The 18,473-nt window shown below is 45.2% G+C and overlaps 1 protein-coding gene across 1 annotated transcript in view; it reads left to right on the top strand.

The window, feature by feature from the left end:
• The window catches only part of SNCA (synuclein alpha), a 48,093-nt gene extending 31,572 nt beyond the window's left edge, over positions 1–16,521 (top strand). The window contains exons 5-6 of the mRNA XM_082236803.1: positions 12,410–12,499; positions 15,882–16,521. Coding sequence (XP_082092929.1) covers positions 12,410–12,499; positions 15,882–15,914 — 123 coding nt within the window. The 3' untranslated portion in view covers positions 15,915–16,521. The remainder of the gene's footprint in view (positions 1–12,409; positions 12,500–15,881) is intronic.
• The last annotated feature ends 1,952 nt before the right edge of the window (positions 16,522–18,473 follow it).

Here is an 18,473-nt window from a genome sequence, read left to right as displayed (position 1 = left end):
ATCAAAAGCAGTAAATCTAGCTTCCCACAAGCCATTATTGAGATGCTTCCTTTCATTGTAGGGTATAAATTGGATTAGTAATGATAGTTTGGGGAAACTTTGTACTTGTTCCTCTTGCTTTTATGCAGCAGGAGACCTGAAGCCAAAATCTCTCCTTCTGATACCTACATTTATTATACTTCTCTTTTACACTTATGATCTCCACCAGATACTGTACTTCCTGCAATGCACAGCTGAACATCTGCTGCCCTTATGTGACACCCAGAATCAGCTGCCTGATGTGGCCTCCTTCCTTTGCCCAACAGTAGGATCAGCTCCAGCTAGAACCCTGGTCCTGGGATCCTCTCATCTCTCTGTCTCTCTTAACAGCAATGCCAGAAATGTGCTAATGTAGGTCAGGACTAGGGCACAGATGGAGTGTTTAACACTTTGCCTCTGTGTCATTTCCCTGTTGACTTCCCCCACAAAACTGTTTGTAGGAAATAGCAGTGTTGGAGGTCAACAGCACATGGAAGGAAGAAGCTTTCATTGGGAAAACAGAAAGCAGAAAGGGCCCTACGAACACAACTGTATGTTTCAATCTAGATCCTGTTCACAGAGCACAACCACATCAGCTGGGGCTGATGGGAATGTAGTCCAAACAGCTAGAGGTCATTAAGTTAGTGAAGACCAGGCTATGGATTAATGTCAAACTGTTCAGTGAAGCCAATGTTTGCTTCTTCAAAGAGCATTTCTAAGACAAGAAGGTTTTCAGAAAAATGCAAGCTGCTGTTTTTGTTTTTGTTTTGTTGTTGTTGTTTGTTAAAATACCCTCCAGAATATTGTACACCATCTCACCATCTTGTTTGAAGACCCACTACAGCAAGGTATTGACTCAGAATACACATTCCATCACTTAAAAATGGAGATCTTTGGGAGAGATCATTATTATTCAGGAAATATACATATGCACCAGAGGCAGAATTGCAGCAGCACAAAGAAGCCTGTGTGGCAGCTCTTGACCTTTGAGTCCTCTGCTGGATGCCTTTGTAGTACCTGGGAAGGGGAAATTCCACTTGGTTGAAACCCAGCAAGCTGACCTGCGCTGATCCTTTTGCTCGGAATTGACTGGAAAAGTGAGAAGGTGCTCATATAAGCAATAAAAGAATTGTGAAGGAAAGATGGCAGTGAATATCTTGCTTGAGATTGGCATTCACCTCCCAGAGGGTGGCAGTTTTGGGAGACTGGGGGAGGACTTGGGCAAGATTGGTTCTCCTCCTTCAGTGAGCCTAGTCTCCTCACTGATAGGGGCAGCTGTTGGTAGTTGCTGCTGCTCCAATACATTGTCATGTCCACCTTCTGCTGTGCCCAACAGAGCCAGTGAGTGAACAGGGAGTAGCAGATGTTACTTCCAGTTTTTACCACTGAAGGTCCCTGCTGTGATGGCCTGGGTCTCGGGCTCGGACTCGGAGCCAGAGGAGTCTCAGTCTGCACCGGATCCTTTGCCTCAGGCGGCAGCTGAACCTAGTCTGGGGCCTGATTCTGAAGAGCCCCAGTCTGCACAGGTTCCCCTACAACAAGCACCAGCTGAGCCGAGTCAGGGGCCTGAACCTGCCCTGGCTCCAGATGCAGGGATTACCTTGTTGCCTTCAGCTGGGCCATCACTTACAGCTTCTCCACTACCAGTTGGGTCAGTGGAGGCTGAGGCGGCCTCTGGGTCTAGTAACCCACCGACGTCTCCCGAGCCACAGAGACTGAGGTCTGAGAGAAGGAGAGACCTGAGTACTCGCAGGAGGAGTGCTCGCCTTCGGGCGAGACAGGGAGGTGAGTCACCGGGGGATCAAGACCAGCCGTTACCCCGATAAAAGGCTGCTGGACCCTGCCCCAGGTTGCGGGAGCAATGTTGCTGTTTGCCAGAACCTGCCTGTGATCCTGTGCGAGACCTTGCCTGGTTCCCCGCCTTGTGTCCTGCTTTGGTCCTGTTGGACTGACTCCTCACGGAACCCTTGGATTTGGAACCAGATCTGGACCACGTTGTTCAGGTTACCCCTGGCCCCAGCACATCTGCCTTCCCACAGCTCCCTAAGTCTCCTCCTCCCCTGGTTCCTTTCCACGTAATCTGAGGCTCCATCCTCTTGCCTGTCATACCTCTTCAGGTTATGGGAGAGGAGCTGGTCGCAGCAGGAGTGGGAAACACCCATGTCTCTTCACCAGCCTGACTCATCTCTGCCTCTTGCCACCTCCTCCCCACACCCTACTCTTCTGCTGCAGATTCTCATTCTGATTCCAGGCTTCTCTCTGCCACAGACGCTCCCAGATCTCTAAGCCTTGTTACCTCTTCAGCTTCTGACACCTTCTTCTCCCAGTCTTCTCTCTCTGACCACTCATTGTTGTCCTACCAATCCCAGGCTCTGAGCCTTCTTCCCTTGGGGTTCCCCAGCTGGTTCCTCCTACCATTCCTCTGCGTCCAACTGGTCCGTAACAAATAGTAGAGAGAAAAGGAAGCCTGTTTCTGTATGTTGTGTTCCAAGCACAATCAGTCACTGGCATTGCTTCGGAATTATGTGTAAAGCCACCCGTTCCTTCAGTTATATCTCTCTTCCATCTATGCAAATGTGAGAGAACGCACACAAGTGGAGTCCTGTATCAGCGCCAGCATGCTCTTAAAAGCTGGTATTGCTACATAATTCTAGACAGCTTGTCAGTATTCATTAGCTCAACCGCAAATGTTACTTGTGGGAGGGAGAGTTGTGATTATTATCCTCAGGCTGCTCCTACTGTACTTGTGGTCTGCGTAGCCTAACTTCCTATTTGGTTTTCAGTCATGTACCCTCAGTTGATGGAACCCACTGATCATCTTTCAGATTATGTAATGCCATCAAATAATTGTGGTGAACCCAGGAAAATGCCTTCTTGCTCTCGCTGCTGCCCACAGCATGTGTTTAAAAAAAAAAATCATGGTTGGGTGCGAAGAGCAATAATGTGTGATGGTCAGTAGTGTGTAGTGGCTGTGGAAAAGGCAAATTCCTTTGAATTGAAAATAATAATAATAATAATAATAATAATAATAATAATAATAATAATAATTAATAATTTATTATTTATACCCCGCCCATCTGGCTGGGCCTCCCCAGCCACTCTGGGCAGCTTCCATAAAAACCAAAAATACAGTAAAATATCACACGTTAAAAACTTCCCTGAACAGGGCTGCCTTAAGATGTCTTCTGAATGTCAGGTAGTTGTTTATCGCTTTGACATCTGCTGGAAGGGCGTTCCACAGGGCGGGCGCCACTACCAAGAAGGCCCTCTGCCTGGTTCCCTGTAGCTTTGCTTCTCGCAATGAGGGAACCGCCAGAAGGCCCTCCGAGCTGGACCTCAGCGTCCGGGCAGAATGATGGGGGTGGAGACGCTCCTTCAGGTATACTGGACCGAGGCCGTTTAGGGCTTTAAAGGTCAGCTTAAAACTTCCAAGATCATAATGCAGCTATACAAACTGTGCAACCACAGTTGGAGTACTGTGTATAGCCCTGGTCACCTCACCTCACCAAATATATTGTAATAATAATAATAATTTATTATTTGTACCCCACCCATCTGGCTGGGTTTCCACAGCCACTCTTGGCGGCTTCCAACAAAGATTAAAAATACATTAAAATGTCACACATTGAAAACTTCCCTGAACAGGGCTGCCTTCAGATGTCTTCTAAATGTCAGGTAGTTGTTTATCTCTTTGACATCTGATGGGAGGTCATTCCAAAGGGCGGGTGCCACTACCGAGAAGGCCCTCTGCCTGATTCCCTGTAGCTTTGCTTCTCACAGTGAGGGAACCGCCAGAAGGCCCTTGGCGCTGGACCTTAGCATCCAGGCAGAACAATGGGGGTGGAGACGCTCCTTCAGGTATACTAGGTAGAGTTGGGAAGGGTTCTATGATTCTATGAATTGTCTTATTTCCTTTTAAAGCTATCTTAAGTTTATGGTTGTCTCACCGCACCTATAATTTAACTATGTGCGGCATGTGCGGAAGTATATTATATTACTTTCCTCCAAGAAGCTTAAGGTGATGCACATGGCTCTCTATCTCTCCATATGCAGTAGGCTGGGTTGAGCAGCAATGACTAGCCCAGAGTAACCCAATGAGCCCCATGGCCAAGTGGGGATTTGAACCCTGGTCTTCCAGGTCCTATTTCAACACTCAAACCAGTACACCCTACTGTCTCTCTATGCCAAGAAGAGGAATGGAATGGTTTTATGATAACATAAAAAAAGCCCACTGGCTCTGGAGCAAGAAGACTGGTGAAGCCAATCATGCGCATCCTTCAAGTTAGTAGCAGATGTAACCTGCACCCTTAAAGCCAATAATAAGGTTTTGCCTGCTTCCGGAGGGTAATCAGCTAAGCAAAATGCTTGTTAGCCTGCATGCTCATCTTCTTGAATACAGTGGTACCTTGGATTAAGAACTTAATTTGTTCTGGAGGTTTGTTCTTAACCTGAGGTACCACTTTAGCTAATGGGGCCTCCCGCTGCCACTGCGCCGCCGGAGCACGATTTCTGTTCTCATCCTGAAGCAAAGTTCTTAACCCAAGGTACTATTTCTGGGTTAGCAGAGTCTGTAACCTGAAGCATCTGTAACCTGAAGCATCTGTAACCCGAGGTTACCACTGTATTCATACTTTACCCTAGTAGTTTACCAATGCTGGGGAGAATCCAAAAAGCTTTCATGTTCTAATCATCACTGCAGGTACTTTCTCCAACCGAGTGATGCCTTTTCTTTCAACTGGAAGAAATGTTAAACACCATCCTGGTAGACGGACGTTAGTGTATGCACTGTACCTAAGGGAGCTCTTGAGAGAGAAACGCACAATGTCAATAACTGCGGAGCAGCCACTTCAACAACAGCAAGAGCCTTTTCTTAGGTGTACTGCAGATTTCCAAACACAGTTTGTGGCTGTTACTCTCTCCTTATACAGCATAATGTTACAGTTCAGCAGGGAATAACGCTCAAAGTGCTTGTTGGCTCCCCTGCCTCATGTATCTTTTGCCACAATGGCCTTGTTCAGCCTCCGTGGTCAGAGTTAGCAATGCTTCTGAATGCCAGTTGTTGGAAACTGCAGGATGGCAGAGGGCTCTTGTGCGCTTCCCACAGGCATCTGATTGGCCATTGGAGGCACAGGAAGCAGGACTAGTTGGGCCAGTGGCCTGATCCGGCAGGGCTATTCTTATGTGCTTACCACTGCCCTTCTCTCTGTAATGGTCATGCTAGGTGAAATGGCAGTGAGCTTCCAGCATGAGTTTGACCAAACTGTTCGAGGAAGTGGAAGATAGGAGTTCATGGCGTGCAATGGTCCATGGGGTCACGAAGAGTCGGACACGACTAAACGACTAAACAACAACAGGTGAAATGGCATGGGTAGTGGTCAGGAGCCTGACATTTCACACAGATGAAATGCCCAAGAATTGCTGCACTAAGTTTCCCATCGTCATCACTGCTCATTTTTTAAGGCTCCCCTCCGTTTATTATACACTGTCCTTGTTCACACAACACAGCAAGCCAAACTATGGCTTACTATGTGGTGTCCCAGAGTGAAGCCACTTTGCTGTTGTGCTAAGTCAAGGTTTGGCACAGTGACCCAGGACTTGTGGTTAAGCTCTCTCCTCATTAACCATGCCAAAACCAAGATTAAAATCATAGAGTTGGAAGGGATCCCAACGGTCATCTAATCCAAACCCCGGCAATGCAGGAATCTCAACTAAAGCATCCAAGACAGATGGCCACCCAACCTCTGCTTAAAAACCTCCAAGGAAGGAGAGTCCACCACCTCCCGAGGGAGTCCATTCCATCGTTGAACAGCTATTACTGTCTGAAAGTTCTTCTTGGTGTTTAGTCGGAATCTCCTTTCTTGTAGCTTGAAGCCATTGGTTTGGGTCCCACCCTTTGGAGCAGGAGAAAACAAGCTTGCTCCATCCTCCATGTGACAGCCCTTCAGATATCTGAAGTTGGCTATCATATCCTCTTTTCCAGGCCAAACATATCCAGCTTCTTCAACCGTTCCTCATAAGGCTTGGTTTCCAGACCCCTGATTATCTTTGTTGCCCTCCTCAGCACACTTTCCAGCTTGTCAATATCCTTCTTAAATTGTGACACCCAGATTGTCCCAGAACCGCCATGCCACCATCCAAAGGCACCCTGAGAGTGACCTGCCCTGGAAGGAAGACTGAGAAATTAATAGCTCCTTTTTGCACCAGGTCTACTTGGGGCTTCCAATTTCCTCCCACCTCTCCTTCCCCTCACCAGCCTGTCTTCAACTGCGTATGGTTGAAATTGCCTATGTTAAATGCATGCAAGATGGGGGTGTTGCTGTGCTCAATCTCCTCTGGTCGTAGAATAGAATGTTCTATGTCTGGAGCCCCATAGCGCCAGCCTTATTCACAGCAGTCTGGTAGCAAACCCATCTAAATCCTAGAGGACAGGACTGATCCCTGAAGAAATATAGCCTTAGGCCAGCAACTCAGATAGCATTTAATGACAGCATCTGCAAAGGCAAAGATGGGAATAAAATTGGAACACTGATTTTATCCCTAGAGGTACCAGAAAACAGAGACTGTGAACAGTTCCAGAAGGTGTAAATAGTATTTAAATACTACTACATTTTTTTTAAAAAAATCAATTTCTGTGCAATACACATCTCATGTTCTGAATAGCTAATCATGCCAGGCAGCATAAAATGTGGGTGTTTCTAGTGACATTAATAAGCACGTAATCAAGAATACAATCCTCCCTGCCGTAGCCTAATTTAGCTGAGGTTACAGCATTTTCTGTACTGCCCTCCATTAATCATAGGTAAGCACAATTACAGTTCTCTTACCTCATTTTGAGAAGACAAATAATGCACCCAGAGAGCATGAGTGTTTGTCAGTCCTAGCCACCCCTTAGTACATATTTATTAATGTTTCATCTGGAAATTGCATTTGTCTGAGATTATACATGGAGTAAGTCTTGCATGTTAGAAAATACAACTCACTTGCTTATTTGTAAACACTGAAGTCATTACTGTGCCTGCATATATACGTAAACAATGATCTAGTTAGCATAATATGCATAAGCCTCAGAACTCATGTTCCCTCCACCTCCTTCAGCATGGCCACGATGAGGAAACTGGAAGCTTTCGCTTCCATCTTCAACTAACCGCAATCACTTGTTACGCCCAAACAAACTGTGGTTAGTCTTAACTGGCTTAGAAAATAACTCAGCATTTTTAAATGACTCTGGGTACCAGTTAAGACTAACACAGATCGCACATTTGGACAAAATGAGGAACTGCAGTTAGTCAAAAATGAAAGTGAAAGCTTCTGGTCTCTTTGTGGCTCACTCAGGCTCATCCCTATAACACTAAACCATGGTCTGATGTTAACATCCAAATGCCGGTTGCTGTAAACCACTGGAGGGCTGTTGTGCTCGGTTCCGTCTTGAGGGTTTTCTGCAGGTATCTGGGTGGCCACCATGAGAACAGGATTCTGACCAGGAAGTGACCTCTCCAGAAAGCAGAACAACTCTTCTTTTCTTTATCTCTGTGGCTGTAATCTCCTGGGTGACACAGACACTGTTAGGCAGTTGAATGCACATGCATATTCCATCCATTTTCCTCCCTCCCACCCACGCTTTTTCACGGCCCTGGGCACTGGCAACCCATGCTACACCACTGCTACCAACTCTACAATTCTATGAATCTATGAATCTCTGGCCTTGGAGGAGCAGTTGGATTTTCTAGTTTCCTCCCTTCCCCTTCACCCCCATTCTCCCTCTCTCTCTCTCTCTCTCTCTCTCTCTCCAGCTGGTTCACTTTCATAAAGGTGCCCTCTGCATCAGGGTCCCTCTCCCAGGTATCTGAACGTAAGAAAGAAAAACACAACTGAGAATATTATGTGTCCATATTCAAAAATTCTGTTGGTCTTGTTTAACAAGATGGTCTCATTAAGAAAATGCTGAACTTGTTACCGAATAAAGCTGCTAAATATTTCATTGCATACCAGACAGTAGTAACCGGAGACAGGAAATTATTATAAACTGCTGATTAAAAGAGGTAGGTTTCTGTAAGCTTATCAGGAATAATTATGCTAATTCTGGGGTCTTAACTGAAGAGAGAACAGGCATCTATCTGCCTGTTCAGCACAGCTTCTTAGTGGAAATAATCATCCCAATTCACTATTACCTTTTGTCAAGGATACTTTAAGAAACATAACACTGCTCAAATGATACAATATAAAAAATATAATCTAAAATATATGTAAAAATGTATGTAAAAATGGTTTGTTAACAGGTGAGAATCCAAAGTTACAATATATTAAGTTAAAGGATTAGGATAAAAACAAAGAGGGAACAGATTTGCTGAATTAACTAACTGAACTGGAATACAAAAAAGGGAGGTGTGAGGAGGTCAGGGAAGCAAGTAAATGAAAGACAAGACATGGAAAGATTGATTTGTTTTTAAGTGTTTTTATTTTTCTGTATTTTGTATTTTTTTCTTTTCTTTTTTTTCTTTTTCTTTTTTTGTAACCTTTTTTGAAACTTTAATAAATATCATTTTAAAAATAAAATAAAATATAATGCGCTAAAATGATTGTTTGCTAGCTAAACATGTTCAACAACAGGTGTACTGTATTTGCTTGCATTGATGGTCAGAAAAACACCCAGCTTTTCTCATTAAAGTTAATTGGCAGCAGAGAAGATTTCTTGGGGAGGCTCTATTAGCACGGATAAATAATTGCAGAAGAATAAAGGATGATGCAGCTATTGGGTTTCATTCTTTAAACAGTGTCAGGAGCTTAGCTAACAGGTTCGAGAGTGCACTTACGCATGGATCCAAAAAGTCAAGATCTGGGTTAATTCGGTAATTGCTAGTTTAAGGAGCAAGCAGTCAGGAAGGTCAGTATTGCTAGACAGGAACACAACAGAAGACCAAACTGTGTGAAAGTAGGGGTGGGAAGACCTGTCCATTTCAATTATCTCAGTTCCTCAATATTTCAAGCCTAAAATTCAGTTCTCCACATTTCAGCACAATTTGTGGGGTTGTTGCTGCTGCTGTTGTTTTTAAAAAAACCTCATGAAAATTCTTCAGCATTTCAATATGAATTATGATAAACACATTTTAGTTTGCAGTTTTGCCTAATGTACACACTTTTGCAAGCAATTTCTCCTAATATGAATTTTGCAAGTTATTTTCATGAATATATTCATATATTTTTTGCACACCTTTCTACCTAATTTAAGTCTGGTCTACAGGTACTGTAATGCAGAGCTGGTAGCATGGAGTGTACCACTTCAGGCTGCATGTGGGGGATTCCATTTTTGAATGTTCCCCCATGTGCAACAAACTGCCTGTTACAAGTTTTTTTAAAAAAAAAATAATCAGCAAAACAGAGGTTCAAGCCCAGCCTATTCGCATCTCTGCTAGTTTTATAATTGCAGGAGCTTTTTCTGTAATGGAGCATTCAGTAATGTGAGTAGCTTCTCTCTTAAGTGACACATTTTACTGCTTCAGAATGCTACTACCCTGGTCATTTTGCTTTGCTCAGTACAGACCAGTCCAGAATCACCTGTCAGGTAGCTGAGGCGTATGTTTAGAAAATCTAGTCGGACCCACTAGTTTATGGTTTTCTGCCTACAACTCAGCTAGAAAATGGTTCTTTCCATTTTTACTAAAGTCAGATGCCTTCTGCTTTCCTGCTACAGACGGTATTAGAAGGCAGACATGTTCTTTCTTGTGGAACCTCAAGAGCCATTTATAAGTGGGTTTTGCTTGACACGCATCTCATTCCCGGCAAGCCGAAAGGAAAGTCTGCTTTTTAAAAGAAATGGGAAGGCAGACACAAAACGTTAAGCTCGTGATCAGCACAAACCTCAAAGTCAATATGCATTCTGATGGAGAATAAAATTACTGAATACTCCCAAATCTTAAAAGGGGGGCTGTTTCGTGTCTTATTTTAAGTTATTGGTATCTGTAACCTTGGAGAGCAAATTCTTCAAATTTACCCAGCTTTGGGATAATTTTTGCCAGGGGTTTCAAATGGATGCAGCATGACTAGCACAAAAGTAGCTTTTCACCACAACCCTTTGTCTACTTCCCCAGGAACCTCTGTGAGACTTGCCTCTGAATAAACAGGCATAGAATTGTGCAGCTTGTGGGGAAAACATCAGGAATTCACAAATGTTTAATTATTATGGGTTCAATACAGACTAAATTAGTGGCACTTAGTTGCCTTTGAAATCAGTGAGACTTAAAGTGCAATTAACTGACTTTACATCCAACCCAACATATATATTTTTAAGGAAAACCAAAAAGTAATAATCAATAAAGCAGATGTTAAAGTGGATAGTGTGTGGAAATGAAAGTTAATTCATCTGGTGCTATTTTTTAAGGAACAGGGTATGCAGTGGTCATAAAAAAGTCAAAGGATGGACATTTTCAAATAGTGGTCATGTCTTATACACACACCTTTGCCAATAAACAGGTTTGGTAGGATTTGTATTGCTTTGGAAACATTTCAAATCTATTTAACTAGGGGCAACAGCAGATGGAAGGAAGGAAGGAAGGCTCTATCAAATCTTAACTTTCAACTCGCTTGTCACAGAAAATGTGCTATGGACTGTGCTATATATAGCCGTAACATGATTATAATTCCAAAACTTTCTAGTGCAGCAGTTTGACTGAATTCTCCATAGGTGAAGTGGTGATGTATTCCTTTGATTCGTGTCCTTAATTACATAAGAAAGTAAAGTGAATTATAACATGCATGATCTTTTATTTGCAGCTATTGCTTTGCCCACCTACATGAACACGTGGTTGCATTTTTTATGCTGTACTTTCAAAAGTACTCAAAGGATGTTTGCTTGCCTCTCCTCTGCCCATCTCTGGGCTACTTGGAAATGTTTGGGTTGAAGTGCCCCTTGTAGGACCATTGCTGGTGATAGTTTAAAGAAGTGCTTTTTTCCTTTTTTTAAAAAAAAAAAAGTTTAGGGATACTCTCATTTTCCTACTCATAATGAAATGCTGCCCCTCAATAAGTCCAAACTTAGATTCACAAAATGTTTAAGGGTATGCGTGCCCCTGCGTCCCCCCAGAAAAAAGCACTTGTTTAAAGTAATCTCATCTCATTTTAATTGGCTTAAGGCAACAGTTTTAAGAGCAGCAGCTTCAGATACTTGTAGGAGAAACCAAGCCAGCCAATTGGCAGAATTTAGAACATAAAACTGAAACAGATGTTGCTGCCGAAGTTCTTGATCTAAATTAGAATTAAGGTCGCCATCAGAAGACATTGTGAGACAGGTCAATCAACCAAGTATGACTGAGGACTTGCTTGCATGCTGCCTGTTTTATATGTCAGTGACGGATGTTGCATCTAGTAGCTCATTAGGTATCTCAGCCCAGGACGAAGGGGCCACTTTCCCATGATTTCCCTGTTAGCTCTGTTTACTCCATCTTGACTGTCAAATATGTCTTGGCCTACCAGTAATTGCTGCTTTCGAATGATCTATGGCTTCCTGCATCTCGCAAGCCTGGAGCTTGTTAAAGCTGTTAAGCAGGGAATCATAGGGTTGCAACGTACAGTGATCTAGTCCATGGTTAAGAATATCTACACACTACACAGGTACAACAATATCAATCAATCTATGCCAAGGCAAACAACAATGTACCCCCAACAGACTACATTTGCAGTAAAAGAACTACTTATGAAGCACATACATGTTCATGGGGTACACGCACTAAGTGTGCATGCTGGGGCAGGGAGAGCCATTAGATCTGTTAGGAAGCTGTCTTATACTGAGTTATAGAATTGTAGAGTTGGAAGGAGCTATGGGGATCAGTCCAACCCTCTGCAATGCAGAATTATGCGTCTTCCTAGCTCAGTGGCAGCAGCTTTCCAGGGCTTCAGACAAGGAATCTTTTTCCTGGAGATGCTGTAGTGAATCTGGGACCTTCTACATGCAAAGCTCTACTCCCAAGATGAGGGCCTTCCGGCTGTTGGGGAGGGGGAGGACAGAATTACTTTTGCTGGCACAAATATACCTTTACAAGCATTGTGAGTAAGAAGGACTGTGTTAATTTTCATGATGGATTTATAATTTATATGGAAGCCTGTGAGAAACAACAGCTGCACCCACATTGCCACTAGCCTTCCGGGTTTCATTAAATATCTTTGAAATGTTTACCAAAATTTAAAATGGAAAAAATGAGGAGCAGTTCTCCTTTTAAGGGAAATTTCTGTCTTCCACTTTCTCTGTGGCACCAATGGAACATTTTATGTTCAATACTCCATTAACCAAACCGAGCAACAAATAGCTTTATTGGAAGTGGGAAGTGACGGGTTGCATTTCAAATTAAACTAAGAAGAAATCTGCCATGCTATTGTTTCCTCCTCTTGTTTACAATTGCAGAATGAAGAAGGCCTCCCGCAGGAAGGAATGGTGGATAACACAGACATGCCAGCAGACCCAGAAAACGAGGCCTACGAAATGCCTCCTGAGGTAAAATCTTTCTTTGATGGGTTCTCACAGAGTATACTATTAATGGGCACCTCGTGATAGACGTCCTGGTCATTTATGCTTGAAGTGTTGGGAGAAATTTAGAAACTAGTTTGTCAATAAACATGTACTGCACTCACAGAAGAAACCTGTGGGCACCCCACATGCTGCCACCCATGGAGAAGTGGCACCAGTTTTGGCAACATCTTGCCAGATCTCACTGAAATCTCACACGATTTCATGAATTTTTTTTGAGATCTCTCTGGAAACCGGTGTGGCTTCTCCATCAATAGTGGAGTAGATGGGTGTTAGGATGCTGTCAGCGGCTCCCAGCTGGTTGCCCAGGAAAGTATGAAGACAAGGAAAAGCTTACTAAAGTTCTTTTTTATTTCAGTTATTTCAGAGAGAGGCTATAGAACCCAGCCTCTTGGATAATGGCGTTGTCCCAAGTGAATCTCCACACACTCCATCTCTCCCACTTCCTCATGCATTGTTCTCATCACCTCCTCTATGGGTGCTGCTAGGTGCCCTCTGTCTCTGAGCTCTCGCCTACTTTTAAGGCTCGCCAAGTTCTGGGAGATGGAGGGTCTAGAACAGTGTTTCCCAACCTTTTTTGGGCAAAGGCACACTTGTTTCATGAAAAAAATCTCGAGGCACACCACCATTACAGCCCCGTGATGTCAGCGCGCAGCGTCACGCCGGGAGGGACATGAATTGCTAGCAAATTACATAATCACCTCCTTGAGGGCTGGCTCATCTTCTCCGAAGGCAGAACCCCATTAATTAACAGCACAGACACACACCATAGCCAAGACGAGGGGGGAAAACCTCAGTCATGCACAGTCATGCACATGTGGGGGCTAAATGAGGACGAAGACCGGGCAGAGAGCAGGGTTCAAATCACCCCACCTGGCCAGGACAATCCCTGGGTGCTCCCTTGGGCCACTCGCCTGACCCACCTCGCAGGGCTGTTGTTGCGAGGATAACACGGGGAGAACCACACGCGCCCCCGGGAGCTCCTTGGAGGAGAAAGCGGGCGATGAATGCAATGCACGAAATATATGAGAGGCGACCAGGTTTTGCAAGTGAGGGGCCACCGCCAGCCTCCGCTTCCAACACCCGGCGCAACGACGCCGAAGTTTCCCCCCGGGCTCGGCTCGGGGAGCAGCGCTGCTCCCCCCGGCTCCCCTTCGCCCTCCCGGCTCTCTCTGCCGCCCACTGGGGACCCCCCTCACCTGCCAAGTCCGGACCGCCGGTGGAAGTTGCATGCATGCATGCAGGGCGCCGCGTTGCCATTGCATTGCACTGCACTCCATGCAACGCCTGCACGCATGCATTGCCTTGCACGCCCGCCAAGGGGTCTCCCCGCGGTCCGATGCGTCCCCTCCGGCGCGGATGCAGCATTGCAAAAAAAAAAAAAAAACCCGACGCAGCCCTACCTGGGGGGCAGCCTCCGCCTCCGCCGCTCCGCCTCCGCGGGGATCCCCGGGCTCCATCCTGCCGCCCGATCTCCGCGGGGCCGCAGGCAGGCTGCGCGGGGTCTGCGTGGAAGAGCCCCTGCCCGCCCGGCCGCCGCCGCTGCGCTCATTCCAGGGCCGGGAGAAGAGCACTTCAAACAAAATGCCCGGCCCGCCAGGCCACGCTGGGAAATGTCGTTTGCGCACCCCACGCGGGCGCAGAGCCCAAGGGCGAGGGGACTAGGGATCCCGGCAGCCCCCGCGCCGGGGACGGAGGGGGAGAGGCCGGGTGCAGGGATGGAGGGACGGGTGGGCGAGCGAGTGAGTGGCAGCCGCCAAGCCTTGGCCGAGAGCCAGGAAGGGCCTCCCCGGAGGAGGAGAGAGGGAGGGAGGGAGGGAACCCCAGGGGTCATCTAGTGACGGCGCCCCAATCGAAAATTTGACTTTAAAAAAAAAATCTTTCGAATTCTTTAATTTTTCCCGCGGCACACCAGGCAACATCTCGCGGCACACTAGTGTGCCGCGGAACAGTGGTTGGGAAACACTGGTCTAGAATGCTTTCTAATGGCAACATGTCAGCTGGGTTTTGCTCTGCCTCTCCCATGATTTCCCGACTTTCCCCCTCATCTGCCTCTGAGCTATGACCTCCCTCAAACCCCTGTTGCAAATCTATACTGTTTTCCTCTTCCTCCTCCCTAGAAGGGTCAGGATGGGAAGGTGGTCTACACCTCCTCTGCCCAGTCCCTTACAGTGGGGTGACCACAGCCATGCTCCTTCTTCAGTTTCCACCACCTGAGGCAGTGGATTCATCGCACCTCATGGGTGGGCAGGCCCTGCCCCCACTGCCCTGCACCATTCCACAAGACCACACTACTTACTGCTCCAGCACGGAATAAAAACAAACGTGCATACATACATACATACATACATGCATACACACATACATACATAATTCCATGCACATTTATCTAGGTGTAAACTCCACTGAACAAAGAGATACTTAGTTTGGCTAAAGTTATGCTGTCGAACTGCAAACCCCCACGATAGAAGGAAAATAACATGTATTAATGATGAAAACTTTTTAAAGAAAACAATGCCCCCTCAGTACTCCTGGGGGAGCCACCTTTTGTGATTTATCTTATAATACCAGTAAATTCAGTGTAAGGGCTTTAATTTCAGATCCTAAACCAGCACCAAAGAAAACACAAACATGATTCATATTATTATTCAGTGTGAAAAGACACACACACAGGCTGCTTCCTCGGGCACACCATTTCTCAAAAGCTGTTTTAGAATTGTAGATTTTTGTTCTCCCTGCAAAACACTTTCCCCTCTAATAGCTTGCGTTCTTCAGTCAAGTTCCTACGGATGTATACCTACTTAAATTTAAATACAAAATTCCAGCCTTTAATGGACTGTGAATGTCACTGCATTACAGAATTTTCTAAAGAACTGTCTCCATTAAGACGTTGTATTTGCCATCATGCAAAGTAGTTCCCATAAGATTTTTCCCACTCTGTGCATTAAAGTGATGCAGAAGAACATGACATGATGCTTCTCCTTTCAAAGGGAAGAGGCTGCTATTGCATACGCTCCAACACTCTGCCGATAATGGGACAGGGGCTTCTGCCTCTTTCCTAAAGCCCAGGAATCTTCTGCCCAGCTTAGGGAAGAAGATGTGATGCTTAGGGGAACACATGAAAACATTCTAGCCCATACACCCCTAGTGAGCATCCACCTGAAACTTAAGTACCACTTTAGTGTGAACTAGCACATCATATATTGAGATGTTTTCCTTCTTCTTCTTCTTCTTCTTCTTCTTCTTCTTCTTCTTCTTCTTCTTCTTCTTCTTCTTCTTCTTCCTCCTCCTCCTCCTCCTCCTCCTCCTCCTCTTCCTTGTTCAATGTTGATGTTGCTGTTTCCAACAGGAAGAATACCAGGATTACGAACCCGAGGCTTGAATTCAACTCTCTTCCTTCTGTTAGCTGCTGGCAAAGACATCCTGTGCTGTACAAGTGCTGAGTTCCAATGTGCCCAGTCGTGAACTACTTTTTATAGTTTGTACAGTGTCTTTTGAAGTCTTCCATCAGCAATGATCGGAGCATCTGTAACTGCGTCCAGTTTTCGTTTCAGCGACCAACCTCCCTCTGAAACGAAGGTCTGGGTCTCAGAGCCATTGTTGTTGTCTGGATATTGTGGCTTCAAGTTCTAAAAAGTCCGAAAGCAGTTTTTTAAAATAAAATAAAAAAACACCTAAGTGTCTACTCCTTATTTCTAATGCTGTACATGTTTTGTTGACAGGTTGTCGGTAATTTGGTATTGTTTCTGACACGAGGTTTTTTTAACTGTTACCTATGATCTTTCTTTTTCTGTCAAAGGATAACATTATTGTGAAAGTTGTTAATATATTTCTATACATATATACATATATATAAAGTAATTGAGCATGAACTATGCACCTATAAATATTTACTGTGGGATCTTACTCGTTTTGTGAAACGTTTTACTAACTTGTATTTGTAAATAACGGTGTCCGACTGGAATAAATAAAATGTTATCTGTTCAAAATTGGTGTTAAATAATTAGCTCCCCCTTTTTCACAATAAATTCTCATGTTGGGGTCGTGTCATATACTAAATGACAGCAAATACATGTTTTCAGCTCCCTGAAAAGAACCAGCGATGGACACTGTACCCTGTCTTGCCTTGGGGGGGGGGGAATCAAAACTCGGGGAGATTGCTGGAATCCCTATCAGTCCCTCCTCTTCCAAGCAAACTGATCCTTGTGACAAAGGTGGGTGTACGAAATTAATCCTGAGGCTAGGGTTGCCATTGTGGAATTGTGGCCCTTAAGGATTTACCTCGACATCAGCATAGCCTCTGAGCCCCACTGCCTTGCCTCTTCCCCTCTTCTGCTCAGTAAACAGCGACTCAGTTTTCGGGAGGTCAAATGAGTGCCACTGCCCAACCATGCCATCCGCAGGGAAACTTTGCTAAACCCCTCTCATTTCACTGCCTGCAAAAGGGCAGTGAAACAGGGGCCATTTCAGGTGTCTTTAGTATTGTTGGCATCTGTCTGTCTGAAGAGGCAATGGAGTGTACCTCCAGGGGTGAAGTCAAACTGCTGCATCAGCGGCACTGAAGTTACCTCCCCGGGCACAAGCCTGTATGGGGATCCTGGGCTGCCAGGATGATGTGGTCCAAAGAAAACCAGAGCAATGTCTTTGGCACCAGCTTGGTTACAGGAGGGAGGCATAGAAGGTGCCATCCAACCATCTTAGGGTCTCCACTGTGGATTTGTGTAAGGTTTATTCCTTAGCCTTTTCTTCTCCCAAAGATATCCCACAAGGCAGCAGAGGTTTAGGATCAGTTTTGCTCTTCCTCCATGGGCTACCGTCCCAGTTGATGCCCCTCACTTACCTCTACAGCATGTGGAAAAGCCACCTTCCATGACCAGATGACTTGTCTGCATGCTTTGTCTGCTGTCCAGCTGTTAAACGTGGATGAACAATTTTCAGACACCTCCTGCTCTCCCTTCTTAGTCTTGTTTAGCTTTAAACTGGACTTGGACTTCAACTACAGGAAGGTGCCTTCAAAATAAGAGGACTTTGCTCTATAAAGTAGGATCTTGGTTTTCACACTTGGTAACAGGAGACCTCTCCTTAGGCATCACCACACACACACACACACACACACACACACACACGATTAATGTATTTTTCATAGATGAAAAATGAAGATGTCTTAATTATTTATCGCATTGTGTCAAGTTGCCATCATATGATGCTTCTGAACCACTGTCCTTGGAAAATATTAAGCGCATAAATTCATCTGAAAAAGGTGAGTCAGTTGTGTTGGTCTCTTCCAGTTATATTTCCCTCCTTCTCGTCTAGGTTCACATGAGCCAAACCACTCACAGTTCAAGGCGAGCTGCAATAACACTGTGGGAGTAGCCCCCAGTTCACACGCCTGCCGAAAAACCTGCCCTCAGATGGCCGGAAAGGTGGCTGCCCATAGGCTGTCGTGGTTTCCATGGCAACCATGCGAGAAAGAGAGAGATGCTGCGAACGAGTAATAAGCTGCATTTCAATGAAATTCCTCTAGATCCTGCACAGCCCTCTCCCCACACACACACAAGTAGACAAAACACTTGGGGAAAGGGGGGCTTTATTGCTTGTGGAACTACAGAAGACAAAATACAGACTTCAGGTATCAGAGCTGAAGCTGACCCTTGCAAAACTGAATCCTCCAACAATCAAATGAACAAGTCAAAGGGCTGACCAGAGCCCCTGTGCTTTTGTTTTGAAAGCAACCAGAGGCTCTGTGCAATAAGGAAAGCTGCTTAGAGAAGAATAACTGAGTCTAAGTCAGGAAGCAAGAAGCAGAAATGCTCGTTCCCAGTCTCTCTCTCTCTCTCTCCCTCTCTCTCTCTCTGCTTGGACATGAACATAGCAACCACTAATTTTCCCAAAATTTGCATTCAACCTCTTGGAAATCTAGTGGGACACAAATCCTCCTTTT

The sequence above is a fragment of the Podarcis vaucheri genome (genome assembly GCF_965113315.1).
Source record: "Podarcis vaucheri genome assembly, chromosome: 9".
Classification (NCBI taxonomy): Eukaryota; Metazoa; Chordata; class Lepidosauria; order Squamata; family Lacertidae; genus Podarcis; species Podarcis vaucheri.
Note: the sequence above shows the minus strand (reverse complement) of the source record. Positions and strands in the feature narration are given on the sequence as shown.